The sequence below is a fragment of the Leptinotarsa decemlineata genome, unplaced genomic scaffold (assembly GCF_025532065.1).
Source record: "Leptinotarsa decemlineata unplaced genomic scaffold, Ldec_3_MD MMD2_P_RNA_scaffold_5, whole genome shotgun sequence".
Classification (NCBI taxonomy): domain Eukaryota; kingdom Metazoa; phylum Arthropoda; class Insecta; order Coleoptera; family Chrysomelidae; genus Leptinotarsa; species Leptinotarsa decemlineata.
Window position 1 is genome coordinate 5,198,584 of NW_027412532.1, and position 14,552 is coordinate 5,213,135.

Consider the following 14,552-nt stretch of genomic DNA (forward strand, 5'->3'; position numbering starts at 1 on the left):
AACAGGTCTCGAAACGTGACACTTTCTGTAGATTGTTTAAACTATTGGCTCCCCTCTTCTCTAGATTTTCGATCTTTTAAATGTGTTTAAGTGTCAAAAACTGCATGGGTGCTAACGCCCAATTCTTCCGCCAATCCAAGCCCCACTTCTCCAGAAAACCGAATAGATGCTTTAGAAGGGACAATACACAAAGATCGTACGAGACCCTACTGTACCAGACATCAAAAATACACCAAGTCGGAAAAGGAGAGATCATCGCTAACATCGCATCATAGTAAGCCCCCTTACTTGTATGGACTACTCAAATTCCACAAGAAGGTTGTTTCCCTCAGACCGATCATCAGCTACAGAGATTCGGATACTTAAAACTTGTCTAGATTTTTACCCCCAATAATATAACCATTACAATGAAAAACATCCTCATTTGTGAAGAATTCAAGGCATTTTGTCGCACTACTAGGGGCAATCGAAAGAGTCACAGAGCAAGATCAACTAATGAGTTTCGACGTGGAAAGCCTTCACACCAACGTTCCGATTGAAGAAGCGCTTCAAATCATACAGAGGAAGCTATCCGAAGACGGGGACAAGGAAGGTAGAACGAATTTACGTATAGGAGTAATTATGGAATGCTGTTATTTCCAATTGAAGGGCGAATTCTTTACACAAGATGAGGGACTGCCAATGGGATCGCCACTTTCACCACTTATAGCCAATATATATATGGAGTGGTTCGAAACTCTGGCCATTGAAGAAGCCCACAAGAAACCCCGAGTCTGGTTGAGATACGTTGACGACACCTTCATAATATGGAACCATGGGAATACAAAACTAGACACCTTCCTGAAGCACCTCAACAATGTAAGTCCTTCCATCACTTTCACACTAGAAAAGGAAGTCCACCACGAATTGCCATTTTTAGACATATTGGTGAAGAGGACCGACAGTAAGTAGAAAATATCTGTATACCGAAAACCCACTCACACGGGACCGTATCTGAACCACGAATCCAACCATCATCAATCGACCAAAAGAGGAATCATCAAAACTCTATTAGACCGTGCTTTTGGGCTCTGTACTACGTAGAAAAAATGACCTTTAACGGAATGACTACTCCAAAGCGATGGTGGAATAGACTTTAGCTAAAAGACAGCAAGAGCCTCTCAAGGAAGAAAAGCCGTCACAACCAGTTCCCTATTTCAGAGGATTATCGGAAAGGATAAGAAGAATTGGGTCCAAGTACATCAGAACCTGCTTCAGATCCGAAAACACTATCCATAGCAACCTCACGAAAACCAGGCCACCTAACGCGGACTGCGATACCAAGAATTGCATTTACCGGGTACCCTGTGAGTGCGGAAAATCCTATATCGGCGAAACAAAGAGGCCATTGAACGTTCGCATTGCCGAGTACAAGAAACACACACAGCGAGGAGAAACCAGCAAATCAGGACTAGCAGAGCATGTTTGGACCCATCAACATAACATTGAGTGGCCGCAAAGCTGAGATCACAGACAGGGAGAAACACTGCATACATGTTGTCCAACAATGTATTCAGCCAAGCTAGCGTAGAGATACGGAACATATGGAAGCCCATAATCAAGCGAAAAATGGCCAACTCCTGCCAAACGGTCATCTCCCGCTAAACCGCTCTTGATTTTGTTTTTGTTCAATTGTTTTATTTTTTTACTTGCATTTTATTTCAGGTTTTTTTTGCTTAATATAATTGTTACTTTCAGCTCTACTTTTCAATTTTTAATTTGTATCGGTTCTTTTAGGAATTCCAAATCATTTTGTATTATTAGACAATGGAAGTCCGAACTAATGAAATTCATCATGAAACATTGTCAATCACCTTCAAACAAATAGAAAAAATGAATAGTACCAATGTATAGAATACAAAATTCTCTGTATATCAGTGTATAAAAATATTGATTGAGATATGGACTACAAAAACATATGTCATCAAAACGGACAAAACTTCTGAAACAACCTAAAAAATCGTTCTGAAACGAGTTTCATATTACATCAAATGGCGTGTTGAAATATACAGATTACTATTTAAATTTTTTGATTTGATTCTTTTTCGGGTCAAACCGTGACATATTTTCATTTGTTTTTTTTTTTGTTAGAAAAAAACAGCTTCAATAAAGTATACGTTCGTACCAAATTTTATATTTTTTTCACAAAAACAACTGAAAGGCACTGACCCAAATTTCACTAGATTACAAACAGATAGTTTGCGTTTTCTGTATAAATTGACTTTACTATACTTATCATTTATCGAAATACTGAAAAATGTTTGCGTAATTGACTGAACTATTACTCATGTTCGACTTTGTGATGACGCAGGTTTTCAACCAGTAGGAGAGAGTGGTGCACAGTGAAATTGGGTTAAATCTTTCTCATCTCGCATTCATTGCGAAAAACTAGAGTTCATTCATACATGTGATAAAAGAGAGAAGCATGATAAGAAATAATATTATCAAGAAAGAAATTGAATGGACAACATAATGATCAATGATAACTGAAACTATTGTGATATCAATGTCGACCTTCAAAATATAACTAATTCGAAGAAATTTTTAAAATACATTCAACGTATTTTCGTGTCGGGAGATTCTAAATAGGCATGCGAATTAGAATATTGAATTCTCGAGATGTGTACGAACCTCAAAAACTTTCCTGTTACTTTCCTAGTCCACAGACTGGTCCACAGTTATTTTCCTGAAAATAAGGTGCTTCCGGACTTTGTCTGCAGGTGGCGCAGTGGTACATCCTACTGAATCAACTGCAGGTAGAGCTTGTGACTAATTGGGACGCTCCAATAAATTCAGGACATCACCAGAACACTTGGTGACACGACTATCGTAAAACATAAACCAGTCAGTCCGTTTTGTCTTTGACTAATGTGTAATAATGACCAGATTCAACGCCAGAACCACTGCGAACAATGTCTGCATGAAGATTATTATAGTAGCCTGCTATATTGAAGTGTTCATCTATTTCAAACCTTCGTAAGAGTTTGGTGCTTCCATCAGAGGTTGAGTCATGTTTGAAGATCATCAGTGTTATTATTAGAATGACAAGTGCCTCAGCTATACTTGTTTTCTTATAATAGCCAGTAAGTTTGGCGTAGGTTTAACAATACAGTTGATCATCACCCGTTGAAAGATTCATCCTCAGATGATTTAACAATAAACTTTGCACGAACTGGTTATCTGTCATATTAGGACACGCTAGTTGAAGTTGCAAAAAAACACATATGTTTTTGCAACCTTCAGAACATTCACCACAAAGTAAACAAGTGAGGATTTTTCCAACAAAAGATCTACAAACACAAGAAAAGATGTACTGTACGGAATCATTTAATTCACAGCTTTTTTGCCCAAGAATTCGGAGCAATCCTCATGTTGTCCTAACGAGTATCTAGTGGACTTCAAAGACTCTAGGAAATCAGTTGGTGGTAAAGTTGATACATTCTTACAAAACTGCAACTGCATAAACAATAGTTTGAGTTTGGTGAATAACTAGGAAACATTTTCGTTCTCGTTAAAACCTCGTTCCTGACTATTCTTGACTATTCGTCATGATCAACACTTGTAAAATGCTATTCATTTGGCAAATATTTCCTAAATTATGTTTTCAACAAATTTGAACAAGCTCTGTGGTTTTCATGCACAAATTGATACATTTACTTTCATATAATGAATCAATTCAACAAATAAGATTTTAGTCAGCACACAATTACATTATAATAAAGAATGGAACGCAAAATATATTTCAAATAACGTTCCATAAATTGAAGAGACAAAATCTAAACAAGTGGTTTTGTTGCTTTAAAAAGCATAATCTTATATTTCACAGTCACTCCTGTTTCACTAGTTTTATCATTGTGACTTATAGAGAATGCTTTTCCGGACTTGATTTCTTCAAAATAATCCTTCAAATAGATGTTTTTCTCATCGTCAGGAATCTTCACGTATACGGGATTGAGAGCTTGAAAAAAATCTGAAAGTAAAATGAAATTGAAAAAATTTTCCAGTGTGGAATTCTGAAAAGTATATATTTGAATAATTCACAAATTCTTCATCGTGAGATTTTCACTACACAGTTTTACAAAAACGCAACACGTGTTTCGCTATAAAACGCAACACGTGTTTCGCTATAAAATAGCATCTTCAGGCGTAACTCAATACTACCTTATAGTTGGTATAGACTTGATATACAGGATGTTTCCTGACTACGGTACAAAAATTTCGAGGTTAATTCGTTAGGTCGTTTGAAGAAAAAAGTTTCTGAGATACAGGGCGTTGGAGTTGAAAAAAACGGTATTTATGAATCATAAATATCCTTACCGCGATTTGGATGAAATTTGCTAGTTAGTTGAAGTAATAAGGCGATTATTTTGCCCGAACTAAATTGAAATCATGTCCAGTAAGCATTTAACTTAATCGAGGAATTTTTGTTATTTCGACTTTCGGAAATCATCAGATTATACATTTTCCGTTTTCCTTGAATTATTTCCTTCAGAATAAAAAAAATTAGCTACGCTCGAGAATGTGAAAATGACGTTATTTTTTTACTACTTTGCTGCTCTCCCTGTTTTTTACGTCACTTTCAAATCGTCGGATTACTGAAATATACACTTTTTAGCAGGTAATTAACTCACTCTACCCTAATCTGACGCGCTCGAGAATTTTTGATGATCAATTTTTTTACTAATCTGATCCTTTATCACTCACAGGCGGCCTTATATATGGGGTTCATATTTGGTGGAGGTACCTAACCGGGTACAAGGTACCCCCCTGTATATTAATCTCTCGCGCATTAGTGAATCCCCAAATCCGCGCTTGGGCTCCTCTATTAAATAATCGAGTGCGGATAGTGATTTTATTGAATTCGGAATTCGATTTTGAAGCCAGGCCACATTATAAGAAGAGGATCCACGAAATAAAGTAGTTCTGTGTCAGGCTGTAGTTAGTTGATTTCTGAATCTCAGATTCAGATTATGGATGTCTGTTCTATATCTTATTTTGTCGTGAAGATAACTCTATCCAGTGTAACATGGCAAACTCACCTTCGAAATCGTCGTAGTGAGTATATGTTCTAGTTTCAGAATTTTTTTTAATATTCCAAAATCCCGATTCCATGAAAGTTTTCTCCCAACTCTCTTCTGGATTTCCATCGGAAAAAAAATTGGATACATATTTTTCGTGACCATAATTACCCCATCTTGGATGTTTGGATAAATTCATGAAGATATCAGCCAATGGACTCACATCAAAAAATGTAGCTATTATTTCTCCTCCTGGTTTCAACAGCCTGAAAATATTGTCGAAGGCTTGCCTGAAAATAATGAATGTATACATGAATGTGCATGATATACCTACTCTGTAATGGAGGGATTCGTCATTCAATTCCTAAAAATAAGTAACTAGAAAATGTTTTGAGTTCGGAAAATATATCTGTCCCAGAAAAAAGGTTATCCACTTGTTAACCAAGAGTTTTCGAAAGTTATTTCCGTTTTATCCAGTATTTCAATAGATATAGGAAAATCTACCGAAGCTTGATAAAAATATCAAAAAATAATTACTACTCGAAAAGAATTGAATCATCACAAAATAAACCTATAGATAAATGGGCAATCATTAATGAATTTCGGCAGCACCGATCAACATTGATCCGAATTCTTTGAATAATTTTTACTGCTCTATTGCCGGACAAGTAACAGTCACTATAGTACCTAAACTCAACCCCTTAAGTTATCTTATCAACTATCTCGAAATTAATCGAAAAGCTAGTGAAGAAAATATTGTTGAAACACTAATGATGCAATATTTTCATTTTTGGAAAAAATATACTTGAATCTGAATGAGGGAGAAGCAATTTCGGCAGTTGATAACCGTCTTCATTGTTTCCTAGCTGTAGTTACATACAAATATTTACATTAATCACAAAGCTAAATGATGATATAACAAAAAGTGAACTTCAACTCAGTTAGCACAAGTGCTACTGAGTTGTTCTTCCACATAAGATTTAGAAAAAGTCAAACAGTGGTGTGATTCTAATTTACTCTCCTTCAACGTAGACAAGACCAAAACTGTTAACTTCAAATTTAGCTATGACAACTTGCTATTAGATGGTAGGAAGATAGAAGAAACGACTTGCACTAAATTTCTTGGTCTGCTTATTGACAATAAGTTAAAATTTAAAGAACATATCACATCCTTATGCACAAAATTGGCTTCAGGATCATTTGCTGTTAGAATTGTCTCCAATGAACTTGATATATTCACTACTAAATCGACTTACTTTGCCCTAGTAGAGTCTCATTGTAGTAAACAACTATTGAATCAGGTCTTCTTGTTGCAAAAGAGATCTTTGCGGTTTTTATGTTGGGCAAACTATAAGGATAGTTGTAGACAACTTTTCGTTTAATACCGAACCCTTACTGAATTGATATGAGGTCAACTAAGAAGAAGAAGAACTCAGGTAAAACTCAACAACATTTAAGTAGTAGGTAGTAGAGAGTTTATGGACACTCTGTTTCTGAATACGTAACGAATACCATTTTACCAGTATAGTAAGAAGTGAGTCGAGCAGGGTCAACTAACTTCTGAACACGTAACAGCACACCTAGATAATGACAAATGATATTCTGTCGAAACGTCGGTGAAATTAGAGATAACTTCAGATTTAACATATATATATATATATATATATATATATATATATATATATATATATATATATATATATATATATATATATATATATATATATTACAATGTAGGTTTTCACGGATGGTAGAAAATGATGTGTGGTTTTTCGGGTGTTCATCCGTTGTGTACTATTCGATAGTCCAAGAAATCAACAAATCAGGGAAGCTATCGAAATCGAAAAGCAAGGTCTCATCAACAAAAGCGATGACTCACTAAACATCCCAAGGATTTGGAAAACAATAATTAAAAACAACCCCCAAAGACAACCACAAATCGATAATGAACCAGAAGCCCTTAACAACCCTCAGGTAGAAAAACAGGTAACAAATCCATACAATTTACGCAAGCGAAACCATATAAAAACACCACAAGAAGAACCTAACATCAGTTACACCTCTCGAAGCGAAGCAGTAACACGTCTTGATAATGCCATCCGGAACACCCGGAAAAACAACATATCATATTCCACCATCCGTGAATACATATATATATATATATATATATATATATATATATATATATATATATATATATATATATTTGCCTCCCCTTTTTGAAGTGTTATGTCCACTAATTGTTTCTTTTTTGATTTGTATATCATACACTCGATAAAATATTCTTTGTCTATATTTATATCCTGGACCCGGATGTCACGCAGGTAGCTATAGCTGCCTACGTGGTCATGTTAGATGTAGCCTGGGAATTCTAGGTCTTCTAACTGGAACCACAAATGTGCGGTTGGCTCCTGTTGTTGACTCAGTGCATATGTGTTGTTTCCTGCTTTCGGCAAACAAGTGTTACCCACCTTTACACTTGGCTGCACCGCGCTGATGAGGCCAATAGCCAGAAACACGTGTCCGCGGTTTGCCCCTCCTTTTTGGAGTGTTATGTCTACTAATTGTTTCTTTTTTGATTTGTATATCATACACACTGTATATCATATACATATATATATATATATATATATATATATATATATATATATATATATATATATATATCATTATTAGTATGTTTTTGATGTAGTTCCAGTATATATACCAGTAGTTCTGTATATAATTTCAACCATTTCAAGGAAAAGGCGTTTGGAAATATTTTTTTCTTTATGTAAAACTTTGATATTGGAGTAATTTGGTTTATATCTTGTTTCTATAGAATGTTGTGCTAATGCACATGATTTCTTATTAGGCTTATTCTAGATGTTGTTCCAATATAATTCAAGTTACAATTAATGAAAAATGACATTTATGTGAAGTTATGACATTTGTCAAACCCACAAAAAATTATATACATATATAACTTTCTCGTCAATTTATATGTTCAATTTATTGTTTTTTGCTCATTTTTACTGTGAGTATGATTTGTAATGTTATTCAATAGCGAAAATATTCACAACTCATTAAATTATAGGCCCTAAAGAAGCTTCCCATTAGAAGCGAAAGCTTGGCAAAGTAAAGCAGAGTTTGATTTTTTGACAGAGAGCCTGTTAATCTATTTTACCGTACATTTCTCCAGTCGCTAAGATTATCCACTTCATATACTCATATATTTACATTTTGTCAATGAGAATTCATTCTTGGACAATAAAGTACATTTATTCATTTCAAATTTCCCTAACTTTCTTGACAGAGAACTTTTGGTACTTTTCATGAAAAGAACCAATTCCCACACGTTTTCCAAGTGAAAAAGGTACACCTCCTCAACAACGCTGAAGGAGATATATACAATGTTCTATATCGATGCATATTACTTAGCTCCTAGGGCGTTAAGTGAAGTTGCTGAGAACATTACAAAAACTAAGTATGTGGTGGATCTCGTCAAAATAAAACACTTTTCCTTTCAAAATGTTTATCGAAAAATCATTCGTTTTTGAGATACTACAATTAATTTTTGGAATAGGTATCGTCATACAAATAAGATATCTTAATTTTTTATGCTTAATACGATTAAATCATAAAAATGGGGGATCTCCGTCTGAAAAAATTCACTTTGGACGGTTTATTAAATTTCATTTATATTCTTTTTTTTTAATATCATTGTATTGATAATTATAGGAATTTTATATGAACTCTATTAAACTTGGTTCCCCTTTAGAAAGAATCCGACCAACACATAATGATAAAGGTTTCCTTTTAGGAAAAATTGATAAGTATTGTAGGGTCTGCAAACCATCATTCACGACATAAAAACTCATCTATGTTGAAAACGGTTAGACTCAAATCATTATGAACAAGAAGTATTTTGATTCTGATGTAGAATCCAAAAATGTAATGATATATAGACGGTTCTATTTGAAATAACAAAGTTGACAGCTACCTTCGATATAACCGGGAGTGCCGCCATTTTGAAAATATTTTAGTCGAGTTGCCCCCATCGATTTTAGTATATTATCAAATTTTCAGATTCTCCATGATTATAGTTTTCCCACAATCGATGCATCTCTTCGAGATTCATCCTGTATAATCTACAGGCATAGATGAGTGGAAATAAGTCAGATTTTCAGAAGAGCCATCGTTTCGACAGATTACAGGCATTTTCAAAGGTTGTGCCCAGAATGAATACTAGATAAGTGAGTAGGACAAAAATCAAAGATATCTTGTGATTTTGAAACACTCACCTGGCGTTTGTTAGCCAATGAAAACAGTTGAAAGATAGAACGTAGTCGAAATGGTTGATCAACTCATCGGGAATGTTCTCAGTTTGAATGTCAAGTGTGAGAAAATCGAGAACGGGGTAATCTTCTTTATTGTACTTCCGCTTCGCAAATCCCACCATTTCTTCTGAAGAGTCACTTGCCACATATTTTTCAACATTTTTTGGCAGTTGTGATTGGAGTAACTCAACGGTGAACCTTCCATCGCCCGTGCCTATTTCAAAGAATGAAGCTCCTTCTTTGAAAGCCTGTGAATTCAAATATTTACCAAGCAGACGCGAGGTCTCTCCAGATTGAAAGCGGTTATTTTTTGAGTATTGATCTGGCTGGTTCATTTCGACTCTAGAAAAAATCACAAATATTGAGGTGATGCATGAAAAACATTATAATGGTACAGTCATTATTACGGTGTTTCAATGCCAATTTGGAAAATCCACTGCAATATCATGCCAGTTAACAAAGTTCTTTCACTGCCTGAACCACACTGTACATGCTGTTTTAAGCGAGTGTATTGCTCGGGATATAGTAGTAGTTGACGTTATTTTAGGAATCCTAATATACAATATATAGTTATGCATATATGAATAATTCATATACGTATATAATTTTACAGTGCGTCATGTATTACAATTTGATATATTCTAATAATAACTTTTTGAATACTTTTAAGGAATTTACATGTTTTATTTCATCAGGTAACTTTTTGAAATTATCTAGACCTTTAAAGAACAATGAATTCATTCCACTCTTATAGTTTGTTCGGGATCTATAAAGTGTATTACATGTTCTTGTGTTATATGAATGAATGTTACTATTTCGAACTAAATATCTGCTAAAATAGGCTGGTTGTATCCCACTCGAAATTTTGTAATTAAAAATCATACCCAAATAATAGTCTTTTATGTACCGGCTGCCACTGTAGAGTATTCAACATAGATTCAATAGAGGTATACTGGTTGCATCTCAAAATGATTCTTATACCTCGATTTTGTAGTTTCTGCAACTGTCCCATTTGATTCTGGTTGAATAGATACATCAGTGTGGCACAGTAGTCAAAGTGTGGCCTCATTATGCAGTTGTAACATGTTAGTCTAGCAAAGGTTGATAAAGATTTTGAAATTCTAGAGAAAAAAATACATTCTCTTACATATCTTTCTAATGGTATATTTGGCATGCTTATTCAAATTCAATTGATGGTCTATAATGAATCCTAGGTACTCAATTTCATTTACAATTGTAAGTTGATAATTGAATATGCTGATATTAACGTCGTTAGTATCAATCTTTCTTTGATTCGAATTTGTTGTAAAAATCATTGCCTTAGATTTATTGATATTCAATTTGAGTTTATTCATTTGTAGATATAATCCAATGTTCTTTAAAGATATATTGATATTTTGTACAGCTTCTTTTAAATCACAGTTTTCCGTATATACAAGAGTATATCAGCAAATAAATTAATATGATGTGAACCAGATACATAGTTGATATCATTTATATAAATAATGAATAGCAGTGGTCCCAAAACACTACCTTGTGGTACACCTATGTCATTTATAATTTGATCTGACATTACATCACAAATTTTAGTCCTTTGACTTCTTTGCTCAAGATAACTATCTAACCAGTTTAAAGCTTATCCAGTTACACCATAATACTTCAGTTTAATGATTAAAGTTTTTCTATTAATTGTTTCAAAGGCACGCTTGAAATCTAGAAATATTGCAACAATATATTCTTTCTTATCAATACTTTTTTTCCACTCTGTGACTGTTAGTTGTAATGCTGTTTCGCATGAGTGATTCTTACAAAAACCAGACTGATTTTCGATCAGTAACTTATTTTCATCAATGTATGTAACTAGTTGTTCATATACTACCAGTTCCAGTACTTTTTCAAGCGTTGGAAGACTGTTTATTGGACGAAAATTACTTGCACCACTTGTATTATTTATTTTCGAAATTGGAGTCACTGTACTAACTTTGTACTGGTTTGGAAACAGTCCCGTGTACAAGGAAGTATTTATAAAGTTTAATATTATATGCCCAGACACATCGAAAGTTTCTTTTGAGAATTTATTATTTATAATTTCACTTTTATTTGCTACTGTTTATGGGTTCATAGTTATTCGGTGTCCATATCTCATCACAATATATAGTATTTTCTATCTCAATTACACTGTTCAAAAAATATTCATTGAAATTATGGGCAATCTCTATTGGATTATCACATATTTTTTTACCATTACTATTTTCAAACAGAATTCCCTCTATATTATGTGATTCTACTGGTCTACTGGTTTGACTAGTTGTTTTCCAAAATATATTTTTTCTTTTTTTTTAGAGTATTAACATAGGTGTTTTGTGATTATTTATATTGTTGCCATTTTTGTTCTCTTTCAGCGGTTGCATATTTTTTGAAATTTTTATAACCTATATCTTTTTCTCTTGATAATGTTTTCAGTTCACTGTCATTGAATGGTAATTGATTTGACTTAATTTGTATTTGCATTTCAGGTGTTATTTTGTTCACTATCACAGTAACTTTTGTTTCTATTTCATCCAATATTTCATTCACATTGGTTGTATTCAAGTTCCAATTAACAGAGAGAAGTTCTAAATTGATTTCTTTATATATACTTTCATTTATATTTCTTACAAAAATTAATTTGTTTGAAATTTCTTTCCTACAATCAAAAATGTTATAGTCGATTTCAAAAGAGTGTAGAGTAATAAATCATGAAGTGTCATAAAATTTGCCTGAATTTCGTTGTCGTCCATGGGCGTAGGCAAATCTTAGGATTATTAATCTTAATAATTAAAGTAAATTAAAAATTACAGACATAGATAATAATAAAAGGCCATTTTTGGGAAGTAATTTGGTCTAAAACTAAGTACCTACATGTATTTAGGTAAGTAAAATTTCTTAAAAAAAGATTAAGATTAATTTTAGTGGTTCTTGTAAACTTATTTAATATGCAATTTGGGTTCATATACTTGAGCATGATTTCTCAAAAAAGGGTTAACACTTAGTTCCGAGGTGCCATGTCATTATAATAATCCCTTTTTGACCCTGCCCACCAATCATGCAATACCTATTAAACCCAGGTAATTAAGAAAAAGGGTTTAAATATATTGTAATGGTGTCTTAAACATTCGAGTTATAATAGTAATTGTTACTACACCAATTAAACGTACAGTGATATTGTGATATAGAAATAGTGAAAAAGTTATAAAATGGGGACATTTACTCCAAAGAAAAGAAGTGTAAAAAATTCTCCGCTATCTGTTTGCGAAAAACTTATAATTTTAAATGTATATGATTGCATAAAACACGATCACCCTAGTTTGTCTGTGCAAGAAAGTGTTGAGCGATGTGCCCGAATGACTGGAATTGGACAGTCCACGATTTTTAAATTATTGCGAGAAAGAAAGATATCAGGCCAGGTACGTCCATGCAAGAGAAAATCAGGAAGACCAATAAAAATCTTAGATGAACACACCAAATGTGACATTCGAAGAAAAGTTCATTCGTTTTATTTTAAAAAGGAAATACCCACTCTTGAAAAAATATTTATCGAGATAAGCCAAGATAACGATATTCCTTTGATATCCAGAAAACTTTTATGGAAAACTTCAAAAAGTATGAATTTTGCCTGGGAAAAGCACAATCGAAAGGCACTATTACTGGAAAGTGATGAAATTGTTTGCTGGAGACGAAAATATTTGACAACTATAAAGCAGTACCGCAGAGAGCAAAAGAAAATTTTTTATCTTGATGAGACGTGGATAAACGAAGGTTATATAGTCAAAAAAATGTGGCAAGATAAAAATATAACAAGTTCTCGCCAAGCTTTCATAGAAGGCCTTTCGACGGGTATTAAAGTGCCTTCGGGAAAAGGGAAGAGGCTGATAATTGCTCACATTGGAAGCGAAGACGGATTTTTAAAAGAAGGTTTGTTAAGCTTTGAGTCGTGCCGGACGGGAGATTATCATGAGGACATGAATTCGGATGTCTTCGAAGACTACTTCGGGGAAATGTTAAAATTTCTTTCAGCTGATTCGGTCGTGGTTATGGATAATGCAAGCTACCATTCAAGGCGCTTAGAGAAGGTACCAACTTCAGCTTGGAGAAAGCAAGAAATTATAAACTGGCTGTCAAAAAAAGGTATTCAGTTTGAGACGAATTCAGTAAAGAAGGAACTACTAGCCATAGTAAAACAACATAAATCTCGCTTCATGAAATATGCCGTAGAAGATGTAGCAGAAAAGTATAAAGTAACTGTGCTGCGCCTACCGCCATATCATTGCGAATTAAATCCTATAGAACTTATATGGGCACAAGTTAAAGGATATGTTGCAAGGCACAATACCACATTTAAAATGAAAGATGTCAAGGTATTGTTTGATCAAGCCATTATGGAAATCACATCAGAAAACTGGCAAAAAGCAATCCAGCATGTTTTAAAAGAGGAAGATAAAATGTGGGAACTGGACAACTTGGTCGATCAGGTGGTTGACCCTATAATTATAACACCAGGGGATGATGACAGTTCTTCGGATGAAGACTATACTGATTTAGAATAATTTAATTGAATTGTAAATATACTGTAGCGGGATAAGCAATCTGGACAGAGACCAGTGTATCAGTGACAGTGACACTTTTGCTTAGGTTAGGGTTTAGAATTAAGGGTAGTCTGAATAATTATTTTCTCGGAAGGTTCTCGAAAATTGTACCTAGTAATCTCTAGAACATTCAATTAGGGTATAAATAGAGTGTTGTTAAACGTTAAGGGAAGTTCACAGTTTTAGTATTGTTCAAGTGTCAAATTGTAATAACGTATCCAGTAAAGTTCTTGTGGTTTTTGTGAATAAATTGATTTAAAGTCCCCACAAGTGTTTCAATACGTAAAGTTCGTTCGTGTGTGTTTGTGAGTATTTCCCGATTTCGGTTCGTATATATTTTATTGTTACATTTTATATTTTTTTAATAACACTGTTCTGCTGTATTAAATTTTTATTTCCTTTAATATAATTTTTATGAATGCATATTCTTTTGGCAATTATCCCACTAGCGCGCCTCTGGCTCAGTATTTATCCGTCGATAACAATGGACAAATCCCTTAAAACAGGGTGATACCTACCTGCTCTTTATGAAACGACATAATTTTGCAATG

General features: G+C 33.8%; 1 protein-coding gene across 3 annotated transcripts in view; it reads right to left on the reverse strand.

The window, feature by feature from the left end:
- Nucleotides 1-3,758: 3,758 nt before the first annotated feature.
- The window catches only part of LOC141479937 (juvenile hormone acid O-methyltransferase-like), a 28,981-nt gene continuing 18,187 nt past the window's right edge, over nucleotides 3,759-14,552 (reverse strand). For 2 of the 3 annotated variants that reach the window (XM_074169326.1, XM_074169325.1), the window contains exons 2-4: nucleotides 9,341-9,718; nucleotides 5,079-5,347; nucleotides 3,759-4,009 (exon numbers count right to left, since the gene is read on the reverse strand). In XM_074169326.1, coding sequence (XP_074025427.1) covers nucleotides 3,816-4,009; nucleotides 5,079-5,347; nucleotides 9,341-9,711 — 834 coding nt within the window. In that variant the 5' untranslated portion in view covers nucleotides 9,712-9,718 and the 3' untranslated portion in view covers nucleotides 3,759-3,815. Of the gene's footprint in view, nucleotides 4,010-5,078; nucleotides 5,348-9,340; nucleotides 9,719-9,783; nucleotides 9,914-14,552 lie in introns of those variants that run through there. The other variant, XM_074169324.1, reaches the window with a different exon arrangement.